Below are 15,569 nucleotides of genomic sequence, written 5' to 3'. Positions count from 1 at the left end.
AGATGTATGAATAAAGACAAAGGACACTCACACCAATGATTTTGGCAAACAGAATGGCCACACAGGGATAAACAGCTCCGCCCACAAGGCTGGCCAGTGTGCCCACCAGCAGGTAAGGCCATTCCGGCTTGTTCAGAGCCAGAATTTTAGTGAAAGGCATTTCTGTAACTTCTTCCTTTTCCTACAAGAGATTTTTTTTTTAATTATCCAATTGCTCATTTATAAATCACAAGTATGATTAACTCTCAATAGCATTAAAGCAGTGAAGACTGGAGCATGTACCTTTTTGTCTTTTTTGGATTTCTTGCTCTTCTTCTTTGAAGAGGACTTCTTTCTTGAGGACCGTCTCGTACTACCACGTCTTAAGCTGTTTCTAAGAGTTCCACTCTCCATTTTAATTTCCTCTCCTCCTTCAGGAGTCTCTGTTTCAGAAGATTCCTCACCGGTGTCTCCCTCAGAAGCATCCTGAATATCATCTTCATTGGCATCAATATCATCATTTGGTCTCCCTGAGGTCTGTTAATGTAAATTAATAGAAAAAAAATTATGCCAAAGAAACCAAAATATGAGGTCCGCTTATGAGAGAACCTTCCTAAAGGATTCAGGGAGTTTTTAAAATTCTAGTTTTTAAATGATTTTCTACATTTTTACATATAAAGACTCATTTATACTGTGTAGCATACATATTAAGTGTGATATTATAATGGTAATATATTGTTTCCATTATAATTGTCTTTTATATTGTCATGGCACTGCAAACAATACACACACACACACACACGCACACACACACACACTATTGTTCAAAAGTTGGGGATCTGTAAAAATTTTTTTTATTTTTTTTTTGAGAAATAAAGTCCCCCTGTGGTGAATATAAAGTTTTTAATGTGTGGTGTTTTTAATATGTTTTAAGACAAACTATGTGCAAATTCATAAGTCAACACCATTGCTGAGTATTTTCTATTTAAAACTGCAGTGAAAAAACCCACGGTTTGATATCGCTGGTGTTTCTGACATCACAAACTACCTTGTAACCAATTACGTCAATGTGCCACTGATGTACTGAGGTGTTCAAAGCGTTTCTAAGGGTACTAAATTAGACAGCTGTCTGACTCACGAAGGGGAACATGGTTTGTGTAACATTAGCAAAACATTATTATCTGTTTGATAACATAGTCAAACAAAAGGCTAATCATGTGTACGACGTTGTAAAATACATTGTGCAGCGTTTACCCCAGTAAGTTGACCAAGTGGATCTGTGAGCTAGTGTGAGTGAGGCGGGGCTAATTAGCATATTCATGAATCCGCTTATACTAAATGAAGCAATGGTGTAGAGTTACATTCAAACTATTTTTAAGGCATGAAGAAATTTTTTTTCACAGAAAAAAACACTTAAATGTGTCATTTTGGTGATCAAAGATGAGTTTTAAGGGTTAAAATTATTGACTACAGTGGGACTTTAAATTTTTTTTTGAGAAAGGTTGCATTAAATTGATCAGTCAAGTGAAAGTAAAAGACATTCATAATGTTACCAAAGATTTCTATTTCAAATCATTGCTGTTTTTCAACTTTCTATTCATCAGAGAATCCTGAGAAAAAACAAACAAAAAAAAAAAAACGTATCATGGTTTCCAAATCGTGGTTTCTTTCTGACGAGTCATGTGACACTGAAGACTGGAGTAATGGCTGCTGAAAATGCAGCTTTGCCGTCACATGAATAAAATGAACATATTTATATTGGTAACATATATTAAAATAGAAAACAGTTTTACTTTACAAAATTACTGTTTTGACTGAATTTTTTGATCAAATAAATGCAGCCTTGGTGACCAGAATAGACTTTAAAAGCATTAAATCTTACTGACTCCAAACTTCTGAAAGGATATATGTATATATATATATTATATATACACACACACACACACACACAACAAGATTACATCTTATATTATTTTATACTGTATTATGTATAATTATTCTATAAATATATAATTAATATTTCTTGACAATTTTTTTCTACTAACTATAAGAATAATATAAGATGTATAAACCTTTAAAAAGTGTATTATTTCTTACTGGTATTACTGTTAAAAATACGGGCTGTCAATAGAATAAAATAAAGGTGATTAATTTCATGGTTTCCAGTTTAATAATCAAAGTAAAAGAGAAGGAATACTGCTAAATGTATTGAGTTTGAAAAACCCGATTTAGGCAACAACTGCATAGAAATTCATAAAGTCGGTTCTGTCCTGTCCCACTATTAGATAGTTCCCATGTAGAGAGACATACATGTACCTGTTGCATTACAAGAGAATAGTACACTCCTTGCTTGGCCATGAGTTCTCTGTGGCTTCCCTGTTCCACCACTTTGCCATCGCTGAATCCTGCAATTATATCTGCTGAACGAATAGTTGACAGGCGGTGTGCAATCACAATGGTAGTACGTCCTGCTCTGGCCTAAGAAACAACACACACAATTATTTATCACTTGCAGTGTGAACATTTGTTGGTTAAAACTTTGTTACCACAACAACTGTAATAAAAGATATTCGTATTCATAATCTGCATCTATACCTATATCTTTTTCCAGTACTCATGCAAATGTCCTGAATTTTACAGCGTGAACTGCTTTGCATTACCTTGTCTAAAGCTGCCTGAACAATAGACTCGCTCTGTGTGTCCAGGGCTGATGTGGCTTCGTCCAGCAGGAGGATTTTAGGGTTTTTGACGAGAGCTCGAGCAATAGCGATCCTCTGCTTTTGGCCCCCGCTCAGTTGAGCCCCTCTCTCTCCGACCATAGTGTTTAGCTTCTATCTCAGAGAAAAACAATTTTTAAAACATTTAACCAACTTTCAGACTAAACAAACACAACTAGTGTAGCGCACATACAGTCTAAAAATGCTAATTTCTATGTAGAGATCCTCCGATATTAAAATTCAGGTCTAAATCCATAAGCAATCACCGTGATTTTGCCAAGTAAGACATGTCCCTGGATCAACATATCTGTCTGAAAATTTAGTCCTTACCACCCCTACCCCTAAACCTAACCCTACCCTACCTATAACTTATCCCTAAAATCAAAAAGGGAAATGACAGGTGAATAAAACTGATGTAGAAGCACCTAATGCTGGTTTATGCCTAAACTTGACATACTGTAAACTTGTCCCTCAAATCTGATTTGTTGTAGGGCTGTGAAAATAAATCGATGCTTCTCGATTCATGGATCGATTCTGAGATTTTCCGAATGCAATGAGATTCTCTCTCGAATCAATTCTGAGCTTAGTTTTTAACAGCAGATGGCGCTCTAGGCTAGTTTTTAAACGCACGCTCAGATGCTCACGAAGAATTCGGGTGAAGCATTCGGGTGAGCCTGAGAATGTTCAGCAGAATGCTTTTATGATGCGAGATTAATTTAAACAACCCACCCTTGTAATTTGCTTCAACCTTTTCCAACTTTATGAATGATTATTTTACAGAAGGTTCAAGTGGTGTTTGTAAGGAACTGGAAGCAAGCATATGCAGTGCCATCTGCTGTTAAAAACTAAGCTCAGAAACGATTCGAGAGAGAGAATCACGATGCATTAGGAAAATCGATGCAGAATCATTTCTCGATTCGCGATGCATTGATTTATTTTCCCAGCCCTAATTGGTTGATTGGAATGTTGTTCCAGGATCAACAAAGATGTTGATCCAGGAATATGTTGTACTTGGTGACTATCAGGAAACAGATGTGTTATGGCCAATAACTGATAAATGGCCAATATTAAAAGTCTTTTTTTGTCTAAATTAAAAATGTAAACAATAAAAATTAAAAATCAATCATTTTTAAATGCTAGTGAATTTAGGGATCCCACCGTTATAATGTGCATCATGACAAATGTACATTTAGAGATTATATTTCAATTTGTTATTAAATTGTTAATATTTTTAAAAATTAACTTTAAGGGAGCATTAGATGATGGCAAAGGTAATTTAAATGTAAAAATAGGGGAAATGTGTACACACAATTAAATATCTATATAAAAAAAAAAAACATTGGCAGATAACAAATATGGTACTGATATATTATGCATTTCCATTTCTTAGACATTGTAATTTAATGATATCATAAAAAAGAAATTTTTGGTTCTGCAATCACTTTAGGGGTAGATTTGAGTCAAAACCTTTTCATAAAATTTTACACCACTCACATCTGGTAGTTTGGAAATGAAATCATATGCATTGGCCTCTCTAATGGCTCGTTCAATATCCTCATCAGTGGCGTCTTCTCGGCCGTAGCGTATATTCTCTGCAATGGTGGTCCCAAAAAGAACAGGCTCCTGACTCACGATACCCATGTTCTCCCTCAGCCAGCACACATTTAGAGAACGGATGTCATGACCATCAAGAGTCACCTGCAACCGTACACATTTCATAAACTAATTAGTTCTTCATTCATGAAATGTACGTCAGTAAGCTGAATTACAACATATTTTGTGTCACACACGTCACGTGAAGTATTGAAGGAATGCAGCTTTAACTGAGAGGTGAAATGATTTATGGTTGTTCATTAGAAGATTCTTTGGGTATGTCAGTTTTACCTCTCCTGTATCCGGGTCATAGAACCGCTGCAGAAGCTGAATTGTTGTGCTTTTCCCACAGCCACTGGCTCCAACCAAAGCAATGGTCTTTCCATGAGGCACTTTCAGACTCATTCCCTGTAGAATCTGCGATGGGATACATTGAATCAGTCTTTAGTATGTCACCATTTTTAGGCTGGACAATATATCATCACCATATTGATAATAAGCCAACTTTACAGATATAAAATTCATCAGTGTTGCTTGATAAAAAATTTTTGGTCACACTAATTAAGGGTCCAATTCTCACTATTAACTAACTATTAACTACGACTTTTGCCTCAATAAACTCCTAATTACTGCTTATTAATAGTTAGTAATGTAGTTGTTAACTTGGTAAGGTATTGGGTAGGATTATGGGATATAGAATAAGGTCATGCAGATTAAGGCATTAATATGTGCTTTATAAGCACTAATAAACAGCCAATATGCTAGTAATATGCATGCTAATGCTGCTGTACCTTCACATCTTTTCTGGAGGGATAGCTGAAGTTGATGTTCTTGAATTCAATATCTCCTTTCACATGGTCTGGTTTGTGACCTTCTTTTGAACTGCTGTCGATGGGACGAGGCTGCAACATGTAACAGTCATCCAGAATAATATGAGCATACATTTAATAAAAAAATAACTTTATTGTGAAGATCGAGCACAGACTGAAAGTTTGTACCATGTCAATTGTTTTGTAGACCTCATAGGCCGCACCCCGGGCCTTGGCGATGCTCTCTAGGTTTGGAGCACCCTGACCTAAAGAGAATGAGCCAATCATCACGGAGAAGAAAACCTGGGACCAAAAGTAACAAAGTTGGTGGTTATTCAGAAATTTCTCCTGCTGTATCTTTATTCAGAAACAGATAAAGTCATAAAAAGAGTTTAACAAACTCACAGTGATGACCCTTCCGATGGTGTAATTCTCTGGTTCATCCACAGACAGTTTTGTCCCATACCAAAATGCCAGTGCATAAGTGCCAAATATAATGAACTGTGTCAACCCCATGGACACATTAGTGGTAATGGCTTTCTTTACCCCAAAGTCCTTTGCTTCTACCAAGTTTTTCTCATACCTAAAATACAGAAAACAGTTTGTCACAGAAAACGGTTTGTCATGTCACCCTGTACGCACACTCTTAAAAACAGTTTGGGTGCATTCTTGACATTTAGAAGACCCAGTCTTATCTCTCTTATCTCTCTCGTTTAAGTGACAAATTTGTTGTGAACTTGATGAGTGAAAGGTACAGAATGTGCTCACTTTTCCACTGCTTTCTTCTGTCCATTAAATGCCACAACAGTCCTGATAGCAACCAGAATCTCTTCAGCTACTGCTCCTGCTTTAGCATATGCTGAAAGCTCCTTACTGGTCAAGGTGGCAAGAATCTGTAGGTGACAGAACAGTAAGATATTAAATTGGGCCCTACAACAAACTTGATACAGGTACCAATACATTTGTATTTGTACTGAAGCCAAATCAAATTATTTCATTTAGAAAATATGAATTATTAAAATAAAATATTATATAGGGGTGTAACGATACACAACGTGTTCGTATCTCGAATTTTCGGTACGTGTCTTTTGGTTCGGTACGCATGTGTACACAACGAATACAGCGTTAGCCTATAACCACTTTGAACCACCATTAACCACCAATAATCGCAATAAGCTCTGTGTTTTGTTACTTTCGATAAGAAACAAAGTGTCATCTTTCAATTCTGTCTATTTTATCACAGAATTCAAACAATCATGCCGTTTTGACGCTCTTTGATGTGGCGTGTGGAATGAACATCTGAAGGTATGTTGAAAGACAACTTACTGAAACTTATCATAGCCTATCTCATGTAATCGCTCAATCAGTTTTATTCAAACACGGAAAGACATAAATAAAACAGCATGTAAACAAAATGTCACTTAACATTACATTTACCTCAGGTAAGTCTTCAGTGTCCACACTTGTTAGTTCGCTAGAGAAATGAACTCTAGAGAGGAGCATTTCTCTGAATATATGCACTATATTAGCCTATATATTCATTATCTATTTTACTTAACCTGTTAGAGATGTCTTAATTATTTAATGTAGCCTATAAACTTGTCAAGAAAACAAGTTATGACAACCACTGTGTAAATGATTATTTCAACAACGAATTGGAGTAGAAACCTCATTTTATAATTAGATTTAGAAGTTAATGCAAAAACTGCCTTAAGTGCAGTTTAGATGTTTGTATACAATATGTTATTTGAGTTTTGAGTTTTTATATCTAAAAATAAACAGCAACTGAATTTAACTCAGTTTGGTCTCTGTTGTTAATTTTAACCTTTAATGCTTTAGTTCACTTCAGAATTAAAATTTCCTGATAATTTACTCAACCCCATGTCATTTAAGATGTTCATGTCTTTCTTTCTTCAGTCGAAAAGAAATTAAGGTTTTTGAGGAAAACATTCCAGGATTTTCTCCATATAGTCAACTTCACCAGGGTACAACAACTTGACGGTCCAATTGCAGTTTCAGTGCAGCTTCAAAGGGCTCTACACGATCCCAGCTGTGGAATAAGGGTCTTGTCTAGTGAAACAATCTGCCATTTTCTAAAAAAATAAAAATGTATATACTTTTTAACCACAAATGCTCATCTTGCACTGCTCCGCAATGTGCCATGCATTACGTAATATTTGCAATACATAATACATTTGTGGTTAAAAAGTGTATACATTTTTTTTTTTTTTTTTTTTAAATGGCAGATCGTTTCACTATATACAAGACCTTATTCCTCGGCTGGGATCGTGTAGAGCCCTTTGATGCTGCAATGAAACTGCAATTTGGACCTTTAACCCATTGTGAAGTCAACTATATGGAGTGTATATGGAATGTTTTCCTCAAAAACCTTAATTTCTTTTCGACTGACGAAAGAAAGAAATAAACATCTTGGATGACATGGGGGTGAGTAAATTATCAGGACATTTTAATTCTGAAGTGAACTAATTATATAAAGTGTAAGGGCTCCCTATGTAGTTTACAGCATTAGCAGAGATAGATTTTTTATCTTTAAGAAAAATGTAATTATAATTGAATGTATTTCAATTATAAAACTTTATGAAACTTTATACACACTTTAGACCAAACAGCAGCTGATCCTGCTAGCAGGGGACTGACGGCAAGAATGACCAGCGTCAGCTTCCAGCCATAGATAAAACCAATGATGAAACCAGTAAGAAATGTGCAGAAGAACTGGATAAACACACAGATCTTGTCCCCAAGGCCATCGTTGATTGTGTTTATATCACTGTGTTGAGGGGAAAAAAAGGAGATTGATACATTTTGAGATTAAACACCTGAAATGTAACCCAAGAACATATCAGGTGACAGAAACAGAGTCTGGAACATGGTTGCACTTCACTTACTCTGTAAGCCTAATGTTCAACTCTCCAATCGGATGCGTGTCGAACCATGACATCTGCTGGTGGAGGATGGCATGAAAGTATTTCTCCCGGATCCTCTTTGTTTGCTTTGCAGCAGTTAGCAGGAAAAGCATTACCTGGAATGTTCCCAGAACCAGGACCGCAGCCCCAATAGCAACAAAGTAATAAGCATGTCTGTGTAAACAAACCATAGGCTTAAGTTAAGGATCAACAAAGAAGTGAATCAAAGGTGAATGATTCTCACAGTCACAACTTAGTGACTTATTTTAAAAAATAATTAAGAAACGTCATTGAATTATTCATGAGTGAATTGAATGACAATGAATCTGACACCAGGCGGCTCCTCACTTTGTCATTTTATCTTCAATGCCTATTTCAGGGGAACCTGCCAAACACGTTGAAGAGTTGGTGGAGGTGAAGTTACTATAGGTGAAGTTTCCAGTGAAGTTGCCTGCAAATATTTAGCAGAAACATTATTTGAAACCAGAAGATCCAGCAGTGCCACCGCATTACAGTAAATATTTATAAAATGATTGCTGAACTGTAACACTAGGGTAAAGTTTACATTAGCAACTCAAATCAGTCCATTCTTTAACAGAGAGATATTTGAGAAGGATTTATGTCATTAGTTTATGGATGTTTCCTTATCATTCAAAACTATGGGTATTGTACTATTAAATATACCTGTCATATTATATTGCTGCCCACTCATCACAAAGCTGTCAGTCATTTGTCCGAACACAACGCACATGAGAGGCAATGCGACGCCATGGGCAGCTGCACACACCAGGCCAATCAGCATTAGCAGCACCTCCGGGCAGGTGGCATACCGAAACTGCAACCCAACAAACATGTGAGTCAAACACATGACTTCTACCCTCAGGGCATGTTATATCACTGCTTACAAAAGTTACATATGAGATGTAGAAGAGATGCCCATTCTTACCAGCTGAAAAAATCCAACTGCTTTCACCGGCTCGTTCTTTTTTTGGGGCTTTTTTTCCTTTTTTCTATTTAAACATAACAAGTAATAGTACAATTGAGAAAAAAAAAAACCTCTAGTTTTATAGCACTTTTTTTTTTTTTATCTTTATGAAGCCATATTTACACAAGTCATCCATTTATGTCAAATACTTTAACTTAATTAATTGATACAGTCACTATGGTGTCTAAACCATAAAAAAATAGAATATTTTGAATATAATATATGAAATAAAATGTTAGACCAGGGATGTGCAAACTAAAATATGATGGCTGTGATGTGAGTAAAATAATGTCATAATGTCATTTGTCATTATAATATAGCCAAAAGAAATGGATTAAAATATCATCTGACTTCAAATGTATTTAAATTTTACAATAAATATGTCTAAAGTGGTTTTCCAGAGAATACTGACATAAAAAAGTAAGCTGGCGACAATGGCAAAGAGAAATTAGAAGGATAAAACACAAGCACAAACTTTCCTTGACAATTTTATAAATACCAAGAAACACTTACAACTAATTTTGTTACAAAACTACATGTAGATTTAGATTAATTTGTATTTCTGTTATCTTACTATTACTACTGGACATTTATTACCACCCAAATGGTCAAGAAGGCACAACAGCTATTGTACTTCCATAAAACTGAACCACTGAAAGTGTGCTAACAAGCAGCTTGTCTGTGTGGTATGGAAACAGCATTGTACAGGGCCAAAAGTCATTGCAAAGAGTTATAAGGAGAGCAGAGGTAAAATCACTGGTGCTCCTCCTCCAACTATTAAAGAATTAGTAGGTGAGCCCATGTATGGTCTCTTTATGTTTCTGCCGTCCAGTAGACGTTATCGAAGTATTAAAAGTAAAACAACCCGACTTAAGGTTTTATCAGCTTTTATCTTCACGTATACAGGCATTAAACTGACTCCATAACATTCAAACTAAATATAGTTTTTATGGAGAGTGAAGGACTTAATACACAAGGACACTCTTTTAATAATACAGTACGAATCTTGAACAAGAACATAGTTCATTACACTGTGTATATGTCATTGATGCAAAGTAAGATTTTAATTGGTGTAACATGCATATGACAATAAATTTAACTTAAACTTGAAAGTATGGCTCTCAAAAAAATAAAATAAAAATAAATAAATTATAATAATAATGTCAAAATTTGTTTTAAACTAATTGTCTAACAGTCCCTTGCGGACTCACTAGAGGTTTATTTATGAACATTTTAAATATTGCTGGAATTTTTGCCACTTTCTGTGGAATTTTTGCCCCAAGCTCTGGTTAATTTCTGACACTGATTTATATGTTTCTTTATTTTATCAATGAATCTACTTGCAAATTACAAAACTTATCAGATACATCTAGTTTTTCTTTCTAGACAAATGCTTTCTTATGGAAAAAAAAAACTGCTTCTACCTGAACCGGCCTTTGCCCTTTGATTTGGCAGAGGACTCCTCATTTGGTGGCTCCTCTGGTGTCCCTTCCTGAGGTTTCTCATCCTGGGTGTAAGCTAGGTTGACAAAGCCCTCAGGTATCACCTCTGCAGAAAAGGGGTTTATGTTTACTTAAGGAACAGGCGGTGCAAGTCTATGTGTCTGCAGAATCTAAATAATTCATTCTAAATGATCCAGCACTTCACATATCAGACAACTTATGTAGATGTGATATTTATTTAGTACTATCATTTAGACTTGCCATTGCTTACTACAAATATTGCTTGCTCTTATATGACAAGTGATGTTTCACAATTGAAAGTTGCTTTGGAAAAAAATGTGTGTCAAATGAATTAATGTAAATATAAAATGTTAAGTGAATACATGAGAACACACCATGCAAGTAAGGTGGAGGGTCTGTCGATTGACCGCTTGGCTCTTCTTTCATTGTGATAGCACAGTGTTTGTGTTGCTAGATAGAGAGAACAGCAATGCTTGTTCATAAGGAGGTACACATTTAAAAAATAAAGCTTACAATTGCAATCAAAAGGGCTTTATATCCTGATGTCCAGTTTTTTTTTCTTTTTTTTTCTTTAAGAAAACAATCAATGTACAGGTGCTTTAAGTACCTCAAAACCAAAACCTTACCTGAAAAACTGTAGCACTCTTAGAATTGTCAATGAAGTTTCTATATAGAACCGTAAAGGGTTCTGTCAGGTGGGTTCCCTTCATGGGATCATTTTATAGATTAAGTTTTAATTAATTCATTTTGTTTTAATGCATTTTTTAATGTTAATTGCATTTTAAGAGCTTGTAAACATCACTAGAAAAAAAAAATGAAACAACCAGTTAAACATGAAAGGCATTTCTCCTTATATAGAACCTTTTTGGCATAAAGTGTTCTTTAAAACTGAGTCAAGAACCCTATGGTTCTATAGAACCCCATTGAACCTTCTTTTCTAAGAGTGCAAAGAAACTTAAAGGCAACACAAGAAGCCTATATAGCAAAAAAACACTGAAGAACATATTTTTATAAGGAATGTAAATAATGTCAATGCGGAGAGAGGATGAAAACAATTTTTAATGGTGCAACGAGCAGATTTATAACAGGAAAATTCTTTTCAGTTATTATCTAGAATATTGGTGTTATTATTACATAAGCTCATCATTGAGCTGATTCATCCCTCCTCCGTGTTACCTAACCAGTTACAAAAGAAACGGAAGTGTAGTAGGCTAGCCTACAATTAAAATATGACAGGGCATGATCGAAATTGCATAAAATAAAAGAGCTTACAACAACATCACCAAAAATTCATTTCAAAACGTAAACTGACACCCATATTCACATTTCTATATAGAAAATATGATATTTTAATGGTCTGTAATATTTACCAGAAAGCCCAGACTAAATGATACGCAAACAAGCATTTAATATATAAATAAAACTTTTTTTTTTTTTTTTTTTTTCTGGCTTACCCCATGTGGTGATCACAAATGCTCCAAGCCGACAGACAATATGAAGGTACAGAAGACACCTGTGACATGATGTTTTATAGCGTATTGTGCTACCTGGACACGCCTCCACCTGAGTCAATACTGCACAAAAAAAATGTGGGCGTGCAAGGATGGAAAAACTGTGACTTTTGCCCTCATAGCGGACAAAGAGTTTATATGAAAAAATGATGACCTGATAAACAGGTACGAACTTTGTTCCTCTTAAGATTTAAAGATGGGGCTGCAGAAGAAGTTTATTTGTCAGCATATCATTGATTTCTTCCTCAGTGTTCACAAAAATAGTTTTTTCGACAAAAAGTACTTTTCCTGTCCATATTTTATATGCAGAAACAGCTAGACTCTGTAAACAAGATAATTACAGAGAAAAACTAAACGCTCGGACGCTGTGAGGGTTTTCAAACAATTGTTCTGCTGGTTTGATCATCCGCACCAGAGCAACAAATGGCGTGAGTTTGGGGGCGGGATTTTCTGTTGGATTGGCCAATGGCAGAGGAAGGGAAAGTTCGTGAAACCTGTTCGAATACTGTCATACTTGCAATTCTGCTTGGTAACGCTAGTGGAAATGACAGTTCATTAGTGTCATTGGGGGAAAGTTCCTCAACTTAAAGTTTATGTTGTATTTACAAAGCCTTGACTTAAAGTTTAAATAAAGTTTAGTATAATTAATGGCAGGTGTGTCTGTTTGTCATTAACATTATATCATCAACGTTCCTACCCAGTTTCTGAATTTCGCCATTGGCAGTACAAATATGGTGGTAGGCCTACTTTGCTGCTGTATGGCCCCTATGGTATCTCTACGAAAGCCATGGCAGTGTTTATTTGTTGAGTGTTTTAAGCCGTTTTATAATCTGCTATAGGCTACTCAAAAACTCTGATCTGCTAGGAAATATATAGCACAGTAAGTCAGAATGGTTGAAGGACTGGATTGAGCTGAGTGGATATAGCTTGATAGATGTGTGAGAAATCTGAGGTCTCAAAAAAAAAAAAAAAAAAAAAGGCTGCAGATTATCATAATGTATTTGTAAATCAAATAAGTAAGAGATGAACATCTATGTATTAATAATATGTGACATACAAACTGGACTAGTACAATTCAAATCCACCAAAAAGCCCAAATTACTTCAATATTGTGCTGCCTTTGTTTATTCCATCTTACATTTCATTGCAAGATTTTAACAAAAATCCAATCTTTAAAAAAAGAAATCTGTATTGAGCAGGTTTTAAATTGAGTAGCCTGTATCAGCCTTTACATATGCCATAATTCACACATAATGCAATAGTTATTTTTCTCAGCTTTGCTCTTCGCATTAACAAACCAGTTATCCAAACATACAGTAGCTTGTTGTTTTTACAGTCTAAGACAATATCTAAGTTCTTTCAAAAGTTGTTTTTTGAACTGTGTCGACCTCTAACACATTAAAAAAAAACGTGGTCAACCCAGTCTTAGCATGACTCAGTCCATATTTTGGCGCCATGCACATGCCAACCAGTCTTTTTATATTTATATAACAGTGGTTTTATGAATAAACTCAGGTGCACTACTGAACTTTAGTACATGAACTAAGAAATAATTTGCATATTTGTCTCCAGTCAGCATACTGGTTTGGTGATCTTCTCAAGATTATTAGTGAACCCGCATAAGAAAGAACGCTTCGGGGAACATTCCTCCCTTTTAAATATGCATGGCACCTGTACAGCAGGTTAGTTATTGAACACGAGTTTTTCACAATGTGATAACCGTAAATTTATGTTTTGATAAAAAAAAGAAAAAAAGTTGACTTCTACACAGGGTTACACATCAAGACTATGAATGGTATTTAAGGAAAGGATTTTACCTTTGTCCTTTATACTTTACATTTATATCTATATATAGCTCACATGTTTTTTGAGGGGTGTTATGAACATTTTGTTTTATAAGATTTATTTTTGTTTCAGAACTAATAAAAAACTTGGATTCCGTAAGACAATACTCTTTATGTGAGCAACACAACCGTTTTAATATTATATAACACTGTTTTTTGATCAACATTATGGTATCAGTGATCAAGAAATAAAAAAATACATTCTTCCAGCTAATCTGATCACTTGTCATGGTGGCATGAACTCAGTGACCGCAGATGTTATTAATTTTGAGCATTAGGACAGCATTTCATTGCAGATCTTATCATTTAAAAATCTTTGGTTGCGTGGAAGCATGTGATTTTTTGTCTTTTGTCTTATTTTCAATGAATAAATGTGTCTTTCCAAGTTGTGTTAGCATGTGATACTTTTGCAAGGATTCAGTCTTTTCCGCAAGCACTGTTCAACAGGATATGCAAATAATCATAAAAATGATTTTCATCAGGAATAATGGAAAAGCTGTTTAGCATACTCTGCAACACATCACAAGTAACTAAAAATATCATGCAAGTGCCCTTTTTCTTTTTTTCAGATTGGTCAAAATAAAGTACAAATGTTTGTTTTAGGTTAAATTTCTGTATCAAGTATTTTGAAATAATGAACTCTAATTTATTAAGAGGTTAATGTTAATGTATACTAAAATATTTTTAATGCATTTGTCTTACGAACAAACAGGAATTAACACTGAACAATAATGATGCAATACAATTTGTTAGTTAACATTAACATTAACCTACAAATACATGCTTTAAATAGTATTGTTAGATCAACTAGTTGGTAAAGTGAAATGGTAAAGTATTACTCACCATGAATTCATAGCTGAACTAGCTAAAGTTAACCACTAGAGGGTGGTCACTGACATTTAATCGTGTTGATGAGGCAGTAGCACACCTGAAATATTTCATATGATGTTACAGAACTCCATAATTGACGCTTAAGTCAATCTGGTCTTGAATCCAAATTCTACTAAATAAAAATGGAAACTTAAAATGGTGGCATGTCCTGTGTGGAATCTGCTGATGAGCCTATTATTTTGACTAAAATGTTATGTTTGAGCACACAAATTTGGTATAAACTGCACTTTTAACATGACATTTAAAATTCATAATGTAAATAATGTAATAAATAAATGAAAATTAATAATTAAGATTATTAGGTACTAATAGGTAGTTCTTACTATGCATGTGTTTGTTTGTTTTTTCCAAAAAAAAAAAAAAAAAAAAAAAAAAACCTACCTCTCAATTTTATTAGTGAAGAGCCTGAGGGGAAACATAACCGAGAAATTAACTGAAAATGTAAAAGCGTATTTATAATAAAACAGTCCATAAATATATGACATAGCCTAAACGTTATTCGTGTGAATAGGTAATTGTATTGACATCATAAGAATGTCATAAAAGTTAATAAACAAATATTCCCTCATGAACATTTTATTTGAACCATATGATCTCATTTGGTGAATTTCTATAGCCTGTTTACTGTAGAAGCAAATTTAGAAAATGTTTCAGGAAAAGAACTGTCTTTGAGTTTGCTTTGTTGAGACTATCATTAATAAGAAATAAAATTTTATATCTCATAATTGGAATTTGAAGTGCTGTAGTTCATTTCATTTTTAAACATAAAAACAATATTTCCTCATGAATTTGCATACCGAAACCACTTTTTCCATGTAGTTTCAGGTGTTGCAACGCTCCGTGTGTACATAAA

General features: G+C 34.6%; 1 protein-coding gene across 2 annotated transcripts in view; it reads right to left on the bottom strand.

Moving 5' to 3' along the window:
* The window catches only part of abcb5 (ATP-binding cassette, sub-family B (MDR/TAP), member 5), a 47,519-nt gene that overhangs the window by 16,116 nt on the left and 15,834 nt on the right, over positions 1-15,569 (bottom strand). Inside the window, exons 1-18 of one of the 2 annotated variants that reach the window (XM_051865332.1) lie at positions 11,925-12,377; positions 10,845-10,920; positions 10,432-10,555; positions 8,969-9,032; positions 8,707-8,857; positions 8,371-8,473; positions 8,005-8,196; positions 7,715-7,886; positions 5,867-5,991; positions 5,504-5,681; positions 5,288-5,401; positions 5,081-5,191; positions 4,581-4,706; positions 4,191-4,394; positions 2,640-2,810; positions 2,296-2,457; positions 283-516; positions 32-181 (exon numbers count right to left, since the gene is read on the bottom strand). In XM_051865332.1, coding sequence (XP_051721292.1) covers positions 32-181; positions 283-516; positions 2,296-2,457; positions 2,640-2,810; positions 4,191-4,394; positions 4,581-4,706; positions 5,081-5,191; positions 5,288-5,401; positions 5,504-5,681; positions 5,867-5,991; positions 7,715-7,886; positions 8,005-8,196; positions 8,371-8,473; positions 8,707-8,857; positions 8,969-9,032; positions 10,432-10,555; positions 10,845-10,896 — 2,433 coding nt within the window. In that variant the 5' untranslated portion in view covers positions 10,897-10,920; positions 11,925-12,377. Of the gene's footprint in view, positions 1-31; positions 182-282; positions 517-2,295; positions 2,458-2,639; positions 2,811-4,190; positions 4,395-4,580; positions 4,707-5,080; positions 5,192-5,287; positions 5,402-5,503; positions 5,682-5,866; positions 5,992-7,714; positions 7,887-8,004; positions 8,197-8,370; positions 8,474-8,706; positions 8,858-8,968; positions 9,033-10,431; positions 10,556-10,844; positions 10,921-11,924; positions 12,378-15,569 lie in introns of those variants that run through there. The other variant, XM_051865333.1, reaches the window with a different exon arrangement.

The sequence above is a fragment of the Ctenopharyngodon idella genome, chromosome 16, assembly GCF_019924925.1.
Source record: "Ctenopharyngodon idella isolate HZGC_01 chromosome 16, HZGC01, whole genome shotgun sequence".
Classification (NCBI taxonomy): domain Eukaryota; kingdom Metazoa; phylum Chordata; class Actinopteri; order Cypriniformes; family Xenocyprididae; genus Ctenopharyngodon; species Ctenopharyngodon idella.
This window is presented reverse-complemented; position numbering and strand designations above follow the sequence as displayed.